This window comes from Saimiri boliviensis, chromosome 19, assembly GCF_048565385.1.
Source record: "Saimiri boliviensis isolate mSaiBol1 chromosome 19, mSaiBol1.pri, whole genome shotgun sequence".
NCBI classification, from domain to species: Eukaryota; Metazoa; Chordata; class Mammalia; order Primates; family Cebidae; genus Saimiri; species Saimiri boliviensis.
The window spans coordinates 39,021,556-39,035,756 of NC_133467.1; the positions used below are offsets into that span (position 1 = coordinate 39,021,556).

The 14,201-nt window shown below is 59.7% G+C and overlaps 1 protein-coding gene across 6 annotated transcripts; it reads left to right on the top strand.

Moving 5' to 3' along the window:
• Positions 1–12,985, top strand: SEMA6C (semaphorin 6C). 6 transcript variants are annotated; one of them, XM_074389766.1, is made up of 21 exons: positions 1–261; positions 2,292–2,341; positions 2,575–2,966; positions 4,051–4,222; positions 5,975–6,089; positions 6,381–6,444; positions 6,595–6,651; positions 7,001–7,102; positions 7,325–7,415; positions 7,627–7,746; positions 7,933–8,021; positions 8,340–8,557; positions 8,838–8,969; positions 9,247–9,399; positions 9,631–9,804; positions 10,086–10,232; positions 10,513–10,590; positions 10,713–10,768; positions 10,938–10,982; positions 11,328–11,423; positions 11,853–12,985. In XM_074389766.1, the coding sequence occupies exons 4-21, from the start codon at positions 4,105–4,107 to the stop codon at positions 12,890–12,892; spliced, it is 2,895 nt and encodes a 964-aa protein (XP_074245867.1). In that variant the 5' UTR covers positions 1–261; positions 2,292–2,341; positions 2,575–2,966; positions 4,051–4,104; the 3' UTR covers positions 12,893–12,985. The 6 variants fall into 6 exon arrangements, with proteins under 6 accessions (XP_074245867.1, XP_074245868.1, XP_074245866.1 ...); XM_074389767.1 differs by having other exon boundaries at positions 2,950–2,966; XM_074389765.1 differs by having other exon boundaries at positions 1–265; positions 2,575–4,222.
• The last annotated feature ends 1,216 nt before the right edge of the window (positions 12,986–14,201 follow it).

Consider the following 14,201-nt stretch of genomic DNA (forward strand, 5'->3'; position numbering starts at 1 on the left):
GGTGGGTCCGGCGGGGAGGCGGGCGGGGCCGCTGGGGCCGAGCCCAGAGCCCCGGGCGGTCGCATTGTTTTCCTCCGCGCTCCGCGGCTGGACTCGGACCCAGGGCTTTCCCGACAGCGCCCCGAACCCCACATTCGAGCACCATCCAATTCGGACGCTCATCGCAGCTTGCCGGAGCCCAACCACGGATTGCGAACTCGGCGCGGCGCGTGGCCGAGGGCCGTCCGCGGCGATCTCGATCCCGCTGACCCGGATCCCGGAGCAAGTACCCCGGGCAGGGAAGGGGCTGCGGGGAGGCGGGGAGGGCGCGGGAGGGCGCGGCCGGCGGGGGGCAAGCTCCTGAAGCGCTAGGGGACCAGGGAGTGTGTCGGCGCCCCGTGTGCCTGGCTGACGGAGAGGGTCAACGAAGTTGGGGTGCAGGGAGGAAGGAGGGACCGTGGCTGAGCCCCGTAACTGTACTGGTGGGAGGAGAGTCTGGGCACCTCATTCAACTGGGTTTTCTTCGAGTCGCGTCCTGCAGGATTGGGAAGCGCGAAAACGATCATTTGAGGCGCGCACGGTAGAGAGGGTGGAAAACCTGGTCGCTTGCTTTCCCGGCAGGGAAACTAAGGCTCCGAGACCCGCGGAGAATTAGACCCTCCTGACGCCCCCGAAGGGATGGGAAGAGGGGCGCACCATTCCGGACTTTGTGTCACGGGTGCACCTCTGTCCTTGTGCAAGCCCGAGACTGAGCACCCTTTGAGGGGTTGGCTGATGCACACAGGCGGCGAATGGGGTCCCCGAGCAACCTCGGTCCCAGCGCCCATCTCCGTCCTTCAGCCCGCTCGGCCCGGGGCTTTGTTAGACTGAGGTTTCCCGAGGAGGACATCCGAGCCGGCGACTGCCTCCTGAGCCCACAGACCCCACTCGGTGCCGGCCTCAGGCCCGCCCTCGTCGGTTCTCAGCCTCTGGCCCTGTTTCCCTGGCCTGGGAGACCCGCCTCCGCTCCCCAACCCCCGCTCCCATCCCCGCTCCGTCTGCGCCTGCAGGCCCCTGCAGCCCCTCCTCCCGCTAACGTGGCTCTGGGACCCGGTCCCGGCCCAGACTCTGCTACCGGCCCCTCCTTGGAGCCCCGGATCCAGTGAAGGGGAGACACGTCGAGCCCCTGGCCCTAGGCCCACTTCTTTCCAGGCTCGAGACACCTGGATTGTCCTGGTTGGGGGTTGGGTGGGAAGGAGGGTAGGTGCTGAGCTGGGGCTGAGAGCTAACGGTGGGGGAAATGCCTTGGAGAAAGGAAGGCTCCAGTTCCACAAGGCCCCTTGGGGCGACCCTGCTCCCTCTGAGGAAGGTTTACTGGGGCCGGCCACCAGCCCGAAGGCTTCCTGCTATTGTCCCCAGCCCAGTCTCCCCTTCTCCATCCCTTCCCCAGCTCTGCTAGACTCTGGCTATGACCCCAGCCACTCCCCAGAGGTGGCTTCAGGGCCAGGAGAGAGAAGGGCTGTTTCCTCTTCCCAGCAAGGGGGAGGATCTGGAAAGGGGAGAAGGAGTCAGCCAGGTCTCTCCCGTGTGCTTCAGATGGGGGGTGTGAAGCAGCTAGGATTCTTCCAGGGCAGAGTGATCTTTTCTCCAGGCCAGGAGTTGAGGAGCTGCCCAGATGCTGCTCCCCAAAAACAGCTACAAGAAGCCCTCTTAAAGACGTATCATAGTTGAGTCTAGAGGGCCAATGCAAAGGCCAGTCAAGTGTTTTTAGAGGCTGGACTAATCCACCCTAAAGTGGTGTGTGTGTGTGTGTGTGTGTGTGTGTGTGTGTGTGTGTGTGTATTCTGGGTGGGAGAGAGGCAGAGTCTGCTCTCTCAGGGAGGAAGGAAGGGCTGAGGGTGCTTGCTATCAGATCAGAGCATTTTGCCTGGAAATGAAGAGCATGTAAATGAGATGCAAATTAGCCTCTATTGTCCCTAGCTAAGGCGCTTTTGCTAAGAAGGCTGTTGGATTCTGAGGGCTTTAACATGGGAGTGGTCGTCATGCCCCACAAACTCTCCCAGTGACCCCCTTTGCCAATGCTGGCCCTGTAGTTCTAGGAGTTTCTAGCAAGGGGTCATCGCCTTGCCCTGCCCCTACATCTCTGGGCATGAAGTCACCGGCACCTTTGTAACCGAACTATTAATAAGTGTCATCAGTCCCCTCCCATTTGCAAGGCATCTCCCCTACCGAAGCCTCAGCAGACTTTTCTTGAATTTTTACATTTACTTTTAAGGGCTGCGGAAGGGGAGTGTAACTCAGTCTCTTCCCTCCTTTGTCCTGTCTTCCATCAGGTCAGAGGTTTCCTATCCCCCTCACGCCCCCACAGGAGTCACCACCCCAGGTAAGGAAAGGACAGCAGCTCCTGAGAGCAGGGGGTGGAAGCAGGCACGAGCAGGGAGCAGGAACAGGGGCTGGCTCTTCTCCCCACTTGCCAGAGACCAAAGTTGTTTCCAGGGTGAAGATACTAGTTGCTCAGGGCAACTTGGAGGCAGTGGGGTGGTGGGGAGAGCAGGTTGGGGAGGATAAGAGACAAGCTATGTCCCTTTCTCTTCCTTTCTCTTCCCCTGGGAACAGCGTATCCGGAAGCATGTTGAGGGAGGAGGAAGGCTCGGCCTTTCAACACCAGAGGGTCGTTAGCTGGCTGCTACTCTGCCCCTGGGGAAGGGGGGAGTCATCATTAGGTGTTCCTCTTTTCCCTCCTCCAGCTCTCTTGGGACCAGTGATGATGGATTGGGGGTGGGGGAGACACTTGGGTCCTGGCTTCAAGAGTGGAATTACTGGGGAGGTGGAAGGGGGCTTGACCTGGAAGCTCAGGGTCGGTTTTAGGGGACACGGTGGGATGGGCAACTAAGGATTGGTGAAGGATAGTTACCTGTTCACAAAAGAAAGGATTCTCAACCTTCCTGACCTGATTATTGGCACTGACTGAGCCCCTCACTTCAATTTTAGGGGAAGGAAGGAAGCTGGTATGTACCTCCTACTGTGGGCCCCAGCCAGGGTCATCTGGCGGACGGAGGCTGATGGGTGGAAGGAGACCTGTCTCACCATCTATTCCACCATATCCATCTTTTTCTGGACTTTGGGCTACAACTGCCTGCCCGTCACTGAATTATTTATATTTCAATTTCAGAGGCACCAGATGAGGGAAGGAAGGGAAAGAGGGTCACGTTTAGCCATGTTGCTTCACCAATCCCTTCTATCCCTGGCTTCTCATAGTTGGTGGGTCTGCTCTTCCCCCCTCAAGTACATGCACCGGTTCTTAGGAGCCAGGGAGGGAGCAGGGGGCTAGAGAGCCTGGAGGGGGTGGCACAGTGGTCGGGCAGACAGCTGCAGCCAGAGCTAAATTTAGCCTCTGATCTGGCTTTGATGCAGATTCATTTTTGGTGAAGACAGTCCCCCCACCCCAACTCCCCTCCCTACTCAGCTTCTTCCCTAGCAGTGGGAAGGGCCCCTGAAGCATGAGCTTAGACCAGACAGTGACCTCTAGGCTGCCTACCCCAACTCTGTCTTCCTCAACTCTAGAAAGGACAGTGGCAGCCACACAGCTGCCCTGCCTGGGCACAGTGCCTGCATTGCTCCCAGGGTACTGTGGGGGTCTGGGAGGGAGGGGGAGTCAGCCATGGTGCCCTCTTCCTCCTTCCAGTGCCAAGGAGTCACTATTTATAATTTTAAGGCTTCAGTCTCTAATTATAGATAAGAAGGGGTTAGCAAGAGGGGGGCCAGGAGGTGTCACCTACTGAATGTCCCAGACCCAGTCAGGAGACAGGAGGAAAAGCCGAGCGAGAAGGCTGACGGCAGGAGCGGGTGTGTCCTGTCCTTACCTGGGGTCATGCCTGCAGGCCTCACACCAGCCAGTGTGGGCCAGTTGGAGAGGGAAGGGCCTTGAGTGACAATGACAGCTGGCTGGGACTGGGGCAGTGTCAAGGAGAGAGGGTTCTTTCCCCCACTCCACAGGGTCTTCTGGGGATAGACCAGGAGAGGAGCCTGCTCGCTTGCATCGGGGAGAGGGAACTTGGCTCCTCCCCCACTTTTCCCTGTCTCCCCTTTCAGGGCCAGCATATGGGTGAGGGGGCACCCCCTGGGGCCTGAGCTGCCCCGCACAGGATGCCCCGTGCCCCCCACTTCATGCCCTTGCTGCTACTGCTGCTGCTGCTCTCGCTTCCCCATACCCAGGCCGCCTTTCCCCAGGACCCCCTCCCTCTGTTGATCTCTGACCTTCAAGGTGAGTGCCCAGTACCTACCTTGCCCATCTCTGTAAGCAGTTGGAGACTGAGACCCCCTGTGTGGGAGGCAAGGTGCAGGAAGGTGCCCAGCCTCAAGGAAGCAAACAGGCAGAGTGAGCTGACACCTCCCGCCAGCTGTTTCTCATCCCTGGGCTTGGTTTCTTCACTGAGGGGCAGCATCATGTGGAGGTTAAGAATGTGGACTCTCGCCGGGTGCGGTGGCTCAAGCCTGTAATCCCAGCACTTTGGGAGGCCGAGGCGGGTGGATCACGAGGTCGAGAGATCGAGACCATCCTGGTCAACACGGTGAAACCCCGTCTCTACTAAAAATACAAAAAATTAGCTGGGCGTGGTGGCGCGTGCCTGTAATCCCAGCTACTCAGGAGGCTGAGGCAGGAGAATTGCCTGAACCCAGGAGGCGGAGGTTGTGGTGAGCCGAGATCGCGCCATTGCACTCCAGCCTGGGTAACAAGAGTGAAACTCCGTCTCAAAAAAAAAAGAAAAAAAAAAAAAAAAAAGTCTTCTACCTCATGGAATTATTTGGGGATTAAATGAGGTTATACATGTAAAGTGCTGAGAACACTGTATGGCACAAAGTAAATCCTTGATACGTGTTTGCTGTTGTTCTTGGCTCCAAAGAGAAGACCTAATACGAATTCAGTGGTTGCCAACACTCTTAACTCCCTCTCCACCATTGGTACCAGCAATAAGTCCACCATGATAGAAAGCACGAACCCACTTTTTCTGAGAAGAACCTTTATCTATTTGCAGTCTGGAGTGCAGTGGCATGATCTCAGCTCACTACAACTTCTGCCTTCTGGGTTCAAGTGATTCTCCTGCCTCAGCCTCCCGAGTAGCTGGGATAACAGGCACTTGCCACCAAGCCTGGCTAATTTTGTAGTTTTAGTAGAGACAGGGTTTCATTGTGTTGGCCAGACTAGGCTTGAACTCCTGACCTCATGATCCGCCTCCCGAAGTGCTGGGGTTACAGGCAGGAGCCACCACTCCTGGCCTGGATTTAGAGGAATTTTAAGGATGGAGGAACCGCAGTTTGGTTACTGGGAGTCATTGTTGAGGGATAGATAAGAACAGCAAACACGCCTACGTGCTAGAAGCAGTTCCAAGCACATTAGCAATGTTAAAGCATTTATCCCTGAACTCTGACTATCCTTTGACCACTGATGACTGTGGTTTCCACCATGAGCCAGCCAGGTGGATGCTGGAGGTGAGGTGGTCAGAGGAGACAGAAACCATGGAGGGCTGAGGTGGCTTGTGATGAGCCTCGAGGGGAGGGCGCAGAGAGGGCTTGGAGAAATAGAGTAAATGCTCTGGGGGGACAGCCCTCAAGGTGGGAGTGACAGGAAATTGCCAGCCCCAAGGCAGTTCTGAGAAGGGACGAGGCTCAGCTCTGGAGGCAGGCAGACCTGGATCTGAACCCTGATACCTGCCACTTCCGAACTAAATGAGCAGACTCCTAAACGGCTTCTAGCCCCAGGCTCCTCATCTGGAAAATGGGGCCAAAGCTACCTCACAGGGCTATGCATTAAATGAGACGGTGGGTGCAAAGTGCCAACACTGCTTGGCAGTTAAGCACTCAATGTTGGTATTATTGTTAGGAATAGCTTTTGGGCACTCTAACTTCACATGGTATCTGGTGTGCTGCTGCTGGGTTTCATCGGGTTGGAGAGGGTGTTGGGAAGCGTGTGGTATCCTGGCTGGCCCTCAGCACCCCACCTCTCTGTGTCCTCTAGGTACTTCCCCATTATCCTGGTTTCGGGGCCTGGAGGATGATTCTGTGGCTGCAGAGCTTGGGCTGGACTTTCAGAGATTCCTGACCTTGAACCGGACCTTGCTAGTGGCTGCCCGGTAAACTGGCCGTGGCACAGTTGTGGGGCAGACATGCATGCTCCTGGGCAGACATGGGACCTGCATGGCCACTGCAGCATCTTGCAGGGGACACATGCAGGTGCACAAGCCGTGGGGTGTGGACATGCTTGGATCCAGAGCACAAATGCCAAGGCATGGAGTTAAGGGGCAGGCAGGGGGCAGGTCTGCACTGTTTGTCCCTGAACAGCTGACAGTGGGTAAGGTGGGGGCGAAGGAGCTCAGCTGGGGTGCCTTGACTAGGCTCTGATCCCTCCTTCTCTACCCCTTCAGGGATCACGTTTTCTCCTTTGATCTTCAAGCCCAAGAAGAAGGGGAGGGGCTGGTGCCCAACAAGGTGAGGGGCTATGTGGGAAGAGGTCCAGAGGCTGGGAGAGGGCTAATGGGGGTCAGGTGGGTGGGAAGATGAATCCGAAAGAAGCCATAATGTGAGGAGGGAGGGAACCTAGTTGCCCCATGATTTTCCTTCCTCAACTTCTCCCTTCAGTATCTAACATGGAGGAGCCAAGATGTGGAGAACTGTGCTGTGCGGGGAAAGCTGACGGTGAGGAGATGAGAATGTGGAGGGAAGGAGGGGACTGCTTTGCCTCCAGTCTCCGTCCAGCTAGTCTCTACCATGCCCAATTTCCTTCACACTTCTTCCATCCCGGCCCCAGGGGAAAATGGGGAGGGAAGAGAATTCCCGATTTTTAGTTGCTCTTACATACCTCACAGAAAAGTGAGGCTCAGAGAGGCCAAAGGATTTGCTTAAGGCCAGAGGGCCAGAAAACAGCTTAGTTGGGACTTTATCCCACATTGCTTTGATGGACTCTAAAGGAGTAGCCCACTTACCTATCGCCCCCTTGTCTCAGACCGAGAACCCCATCAGTGACCTGGAATTTTGGGTTCTCTAGGACGAGTGCTACAACTATATTCGTGTTCTTCTTCCCTGGGACTCCCAGACGCTCCTTGCCTGTGGAACGAACTCATTCAGCCCTGTGTGCCGCAGCTATGGGGTACAAAAGAGAGGGTGGGGGTCAGGATGGAAGTTGGGGGGACCCCAAGATGGGCAATCAGTTTGATGGGAAAGGACCAGGAAGTGGGGCTGCGGAATGGGAGTGCCCAGAATGCAAGGGTTCAGAGGGAGTGGGGAGGAGGCAATGGGGCAGGCGGGGATAGGCTGTGGAGCCATACTCCAAGACCCTAAAGGTTCCAGGATCTGCTCCCTCTGCCCCCAGATAACTTCGCTGCAGCAGGAGGGTGAGGAGCTGAGTGGGCAAGCTCGATGCCCCTTTGACGCCACCCAGTCCAACGTGGCCGTCTTTGCAGGTGTGCAACTGGGCATGTGTGAAGCAAGTATGTGGCTGGAGGGAGCTCCCACCTCAGCTCCTCTCCCAACCGGTCTTTTCCCCTGTTCCCCTGAGTGGAGGGTTGAGGTAGGGGCCAGGGCCAGGCCTAGGCAGGAGTGTGGGAGGCCCAAGAAGAGGCAGGATGCAGATCCCCGAGCCCTCCCCTGACCCCACTTCACCCATCCCTCCAGAGGGCAGCCTGTACTCGGCCACAGCTGCGGACTTCCAGGCCAGTGATGCTGTAGTTTACAGAAGCCTTGGGCCTCAGCCCCCACTCCGCTCCGCCAAGTACGACTCCAAGTGGCTCCGAGGTCAGGGCGGGCCTGGGGAAAGGAGACTGTTCTCGGGGAGGAGGCGCAGAGGGAGGACTGAGGCAGGGAGCAGGCAGAGGGTGTGGAAGTGGGTATGTACGCAATGGGGAGGTGGGTGTGGGACCAGGAGCTTCTGAGCAGATGCAGATACTCTTCTATACCCTTCCCTGTCACTCCCCACCTTAGAGCCACACTTTGTCCATGCCCTGGAGCATGGAGACCATGTCTACTTCTTCTTCCGTGAGGTCTCTGTGGAGGATGCCCGGCTGGGGAGGGTAAGGAAGTGGGCATCAGGGTGGGTAGCTGGAGGGTTCTGCTGGATCCTGAGGAGCCAGTCTGAGTGGGAGGAGAGCTCCTGACCATCATCTCCACAAAGCAATCCCCTCGACCCTCAGCCCCCAGCTTGGAATAGCCCCGAGGCCTGTGCCCCCACATCTTGCTTGTCCCTCACTCTTGACCCACACTGACCCACCACGATACACCCTTCATTCACTACGCCCCACATGTTGCTCCCTCGGTGCTAACTCACCACGCTCGTGCACACAGCTGGCCCTGTGGCTCCTTCACTGCAGTCTGCTCCACTCTCCCCCCAGGTGCAGTTCTCCCGAGTAGCCCGAGTGTGTAAACGTGACATGGGTGGCTCGCCTCGGGCCTTGGACCGACACTGGACATCCTTCCTGAAGCTGCGGCTCAACTGCTCTGTCCCTGGGGACTCTACCTTCTATTTTGACGTCTTACAGGCCTTGACTGGGCCTGTGAACCTGCATGGCCGCTCTGCTCTCTTTGGGGTCTTCACCACCCAGACCAATAGGTTGGTACTAGTCTAACTAGTGTGACCCAATCTGTCCCCTGCCTCACCAGCCTCCAAACTCCCTTCATAGCCTGCTGATGGGGGGGCCCTCAAGGAAACCTCTAAGCAAAGCCAGTTTGCTGTCTTGCCTACCATGTTTTCTCCTAGTGTGGCACCCACTGGCTGCCCACCTCCTCAGTCTCTACCCCCTAACGTGTGTGAAGGGAGCCACCACTTCTTCCTGGGGAAAGTTGTGCAGTTCCTTTCAACACCCACCCCGCATCTTTTCTGGCTCCTCCAGCATCCCTGGCTCTGCTGTCTGCGCCTTCTACCTGGATGAGATTGAGCGTGGGTTTGAGGGCAAGTTCAAGGAGCAGAGGAGTCTGGATGGGGCCTGGACTCCTGTGTCTGAGGACAGGGTCCCCTCACCCAGGTACCCAAGATGGAGTGGCTTTTGTGGGGGCAGATGCTGCTTGCTTCTGCAAGATGGGATTATGAGGAGGGGGTAAGATGTCCAAGGCCTCAGGGTGGAGAGCTATAGTGGGGTGGCAGTGGGACCAAAGAGCTGTGGCAGGGAAGGGGAGCAGTGGTATGAGTGTCTTTGTGGAGGGAGAGCAAGGCTTTATAGTCATGTTTGGGAGCAATGAGGGGCACGGAGCTTAAGCTCTAGCTCCCAGTCCCAAGGCAGCCCCTTCCTATGCACCCCCCAGGCCAGGATCCTGTGCAGGAATAGGGGGAGCTGCCTTGTTCTCCTCTTCTCGAGACCTCCCTGATGACGTCCTGACCTTCATCAAGGCTCACCCGCTGCTGGACCCCGCTGTGCCACCTGCCACCCATCAGCCTCTACTCACTCTCACTAGCAGGTATGGGGCTGAAAAACACTGACCACTGCCCCCCTGTCCTCAGCCACCCTCCTTTTTCTTTGACCCCACAAGGTAAACCACATTGGTGGGACGAAGAACTTGTAAAAGTAGAATGGAGAGAGTAAGAAGAGAACCCTCGGGCCTGGGGGGAGGGCACAGGACAGCCGGGCTCTCCCTGAAATGCTCAGGCTTCCCTAGACAGGTTCCCTGACCTGAGGCCCTTTTCTCCAGGCCCCTACTGACCCAGGTAGCTGTGGATGGCATGGCTGGTCCCCACAGTAACATCACAGTCATGTTCCTTGGCTCCAACGACGGGACAGTGCTGAAGGTGCTGCCCCCAGGTGGGCGATCTGGGGGACCTGAGCCGATCCTCCTGGAAGAGATTGATGCCTACAGCCCTGCCCGGTGAGACCTTTGGAGAGCAGGCCCGCTGCAGAGGAAGGATGGGATGGGAGGTAGCAGCTGTGTATGTGGGAATGGCTTGGAAACATCAACATTGGCTTTTGCAGGGTGGGAGCTCTGGGCTAGAGAGGCTTGGCAAGAAGACTGGACAGTGTAGTCGGGCAGGGCAGCTCCATGGGTTGTGCTCAGTTTCTTGTGCACCTCCCCGCTTTCGGTTTTTCTACTCACTCAGGGTAAAGGTAGCCTCACCTGCCTATTTCTGGTTCCTTCTGGCCTCATCCTAGGTGCAGTGGGAAGCGGACAGCCCTAACAGCACGACGGATCATAGGGCTGGAGCTGGATACTGAGGGTCACAGGCTCTTTGTGGCTTTTTCTGGCTGTATTGTCTACCTCCCTCTCAGCCAGTGTGCCCGGCATGGGGCCTGTCAGAGGTGAGAGGGGCCTGAGGCCCTGTGTGGGCAAGCTCCCCAGGCCAGCAAGAGCACAGAAACAGGTCTTGGGGTTGGCAGGGAAACATAGGGGATGGCTGGGATGTGTGTGGGTACCTCAAGCATTCCGAAGGTGGGCAGCAACCAGGGTGTGGAGAGACTGGGGTGGGCAGGAGGGAATGAAGCTGGGAGTCTCCTGGAAGCAAGGGCGGGAAGAGGCAGGAGAATGTTAAGTGACTAGAGTGGAAAGGGTTCCAGCTTCACATGCCTCTGCTTTCCCTAGGAGCTGTCTGGCTTCTCAGGACCCATACTGTGAATGGCACAGCTCCAGAGGCTGTGTGGATATCAGGGGACCTGGTGGGTGAGTGATGGGTCCTTGGATTTCCTGAGCATAAAATTCCCCACCACTAAAAGAGCAAGAGGGCCAGAGTGGGAGACAGGAACAAGGTACAGAATTCTAGAGCCACCTCATTTTCCACCTAGGACTGATGTGGATCGGGCTGGGAACAAGGAATCCATGGAGCATGGGGACTGCCAAGGTAAACAGAAGAGGCGGCTGCGGTTGAAGTCAAAGCTGCACATGGCTATGATGGCCACAGACACCATCCCAGGCTTGGGCTCTTGTCCTCTCCTGTGGCACAGTCACCCCATCAGTTCTTCACGAAGCTTCTCCCTCTCCCCAATCTTCACCCTCTTGCTTCTTCACAGACGGAGCTACTGGGAGTCAGTCTGGCCCTGGGGATTCTGCTTATGGTGAGTCCTCTTGTACCAACTCTACCTTTCCTTGCTCAGCCCACATACCTGAGTGTGTGTCCTGTGGCAGCAGCAGACCAGCATCCTGAATACCCTGGGAGTCTCAGAAAAGGGTCAGCATCCTCCAGATACCCAGCATGTAGCTCAGTACTTGGCACACAGTAGGGCACTTTTTGAATAAATAAATCAATGTCCTGCATGATGAACCCTGCCCCATGCCCGGAAGAAAGTAGAGGCTGGTATTCTGGACTCCTAGGTTCCACAGGAGGGAGGAAGGACCCCTGGAAGGGTGTCAAGGGGAAAGATCAGGAGCCTCACTGGCTCTGACCTGGTCTCTGTCACCAGTGCTTCCGGGTCCTGGTCCTGACCTTGGGACCCTCAGTCCCCCCAGTGATGCCCACCCCCGGCCCCAGTCTTCCACTCTTGGAGCTTACACTCGGGGTAAGGGGACTACCTGGGAGGGACAGGAGTAAAGTGTGGGGCTGCTGATTCTCGGAGTGTTCTAAGCCCCTCACTGATCGGTGTTTGGTGTTTGGTGCTCACTAACGCCTGTTTGTGGAGCCTCCTCTCCCCAGAGCTGGGCATCCGAGCCTACCTCCGTCTGCACGAGCAGTTTGGCAGTTGCTCTTGGCATGGCTACAGGGGCCAGAACTGGGATGGGGACTCCCCAGGCCCAAGCTCTGGCCTGAGTGTGAGGGGCAGTACATGGGCTGTTGCTGAGGGGTCAGGGGAGGTGAATCCTGAGATGGTGGAGGCTGTGGATGGTATCAGGCCTGGGAACTAACGGCGCCTCTGAGCCTAGGTGCCCCCCGACCCCCACCCGTGCCGCCTCCCCTTGGCTGAGCCTCCCTCCTCCCTCTCGGTCGGCAGGCGTGCGTCGGGACCCGCCCCCAGCCTCAGCCTCCCGCTCCGTCCCCATCCCACTCCTCCTGGCCAGTGTGGCCGCAGCTTTCGTCCTGGGCGCCTCAGTGTCTGGCCTCCTGGTCTCCTGTGCTTGTCGCCGCGCCCACCGACGTCGAGGCAAGGACATCGAGACTCCGGGGCTCCCGCGCCCTCTTTCCCTCCGCAGTTTGGCCCGACTCCACGGTGGGGGCCCAGAGCCCCCGCCGCCGTCCAAGGACGGCGACGCGGTGCAGACGCCGCAGCTGTACACCACCTTCCTGCCGCCTCCCGAGGGCGTGCCCCCGCCGGAGCTGGCCTGCCTGCCCACCCCCGAGTCCACGCCGGAGCTGCCGGTCAAGCACCTGCGCGCCGCCGGGGACCCCTGGGAGTGGAACCAGAACAGGAACAACGCCAAGGAGGGCCCGGGCCGCTCTCGGGGCGGGAACGCGGGGGGCGGGCCGGCGCCCCGCGTGCTGGTGAGGCCGCCACCGCCCGGCTGTCCCGGGCAGGCGGTGGAAGTCACCACCCTGGAGGAACTGCTGCGCTACCTGCACGGCCCGCCACCGCCCAGGAAGGGGGCCGAGCCCCGACTTCCTTTAACCTCGCGGGCGCTCCCGCCGGAGCCCGCCCCCGCCCTCTTGGGCGGCCCCAGCCGCAGCCCCCGGCCCCCAGAGTGCGCCCGGCCGCTGAGGCTGGACGTGCCACCCGAGGGCAGGTGCGCCGCTGCCCCCGCCCGGCCCGCGCTCTCCGCCCCCGCTCCCCGGCTGGGCGTCGGCGGGGGCCGGAGGTTGCCTTTCTCCAGCCACCGGGCCCCCCCTGCCCTGCTCACTCGAGTCCCCTCGGGGGGTCCCTCCAGGTACTCCGGGGGGCCCGGGAGGCACCTCCTGTACCTGGGTCGGCCCGAGAGCTACCGGGGCCGCGCCCTGAAGAGGGTGGACATGGAGAAGCCCCAGCTGTCCCCGAAGCCTCCCCTCGTCGGGCCCTCCTCCAGCCAGGCCGTCCCGAACGGCGGCCATTTCAACTTTTAAAGGGAGCGGCCCCCGGCCTCCAGCGGAGGGCGGGCGGGGCGGGGAGTCCTCTCGGCCGCCATCGGGACGCTCCTCAGGACGCCTCGCCGCCCCCTCGCCCCGCACCTCCAGCCTTCCCGACTCGCAGAGCCTCCCGAGGCCCCTTTCCGCCTCGGTCTATTTATTGACTGTCGACTGGCTTTCCCCCTGCCCTCGAGAGAGGGGCGGGAGGCGGGCCAGCCCTTCGCGGGAGCTGGCGGACTCCCACTCCCCGCTCCCTTCCAGCCAAGCTGCCTTAACTCGCCCCTCGGGGCGCCCCCAGAGACTGGGCCCCAGGCGGGCCGCGCGGCGGACGGGCTGGGCCGGGGCCGCGCGCGCTGTGTCCCGAGTCCTCGGGCCTCCGGGGCTGGGACGTGCCTCTCCTACTGTGTAGGAGCCTCCGCTTCCCAATACAGCCGTGTCCGCAGCCGCTGCCTGCTTTACTCGGGCGGGGAGGGCGGCAGTCGGTCGGCTCGCTCGGGGCGCCCTCGCCCTCGGCCTCGGTCGGGGCCCCGGGCTCCCCCGGGGAATGGGATGGCTGCGGTCCCGCCGGGGGGAGTCAGGAAAGGGTCCCGAAGGAAGCGAGCGAACTGTTGGTGCCGAGGTGAGCCGGGGCCCGGGGCACCCGGGAGAGCTGGGGTGGGCCTGGGGGGGAAGACCCTCGGAGCTCGCTCCCGGATCGAGGTAAGACGGACCTGCTGACAGGCCGAGTCTACGGGATGGGGCGGGGGAGGGAATTTTTTGAGAAATAAAATGAAGCTGCAGCGTAACGTTAACTGAAGTTCCACATCAGAAAGTCTTGTCCTGAGACTCTGGCTAGAAGAGTTTGGGTCGCAGGAGGGGTAGGCTGCAAAACACGCAAACGCTTCGGCGCTGTCGGAGGCAAGGTCTTGCCCCCAGCGCTTCCCGGAGGAGCGGCCCCCGCGGAGAGCGGGAGGGGGCGAGGGCGCGCGCGGCGTCACACGCATGCGCAGCCACGCCCCCGCCGCCCCACGAGGCGCCTCCGCCGGCGTGCGGCGGTCTGGATGCTCCCTTTGCTCCGGTTGGAACTGGCTGCCCGGGCTGGGAGTGGCTGCGTTATCCCCGGCACCACTGGGAGAGACGAACAGGACCACCTGCGCCGCCCACTACCCTCGCGCTAACGACGCTTAAGGCCTAACGCCGGCGGCGGCAGTTGGTGCGGATTTACAAATCGGGTTTTTTCACCGGTTCGTGGCTGCAGTGTCCGCACAGTTCAAGCCTCACATTCTCCCGCTGGCGCCCCCTGGGGGCCGGGCCAACCCACTGCTGC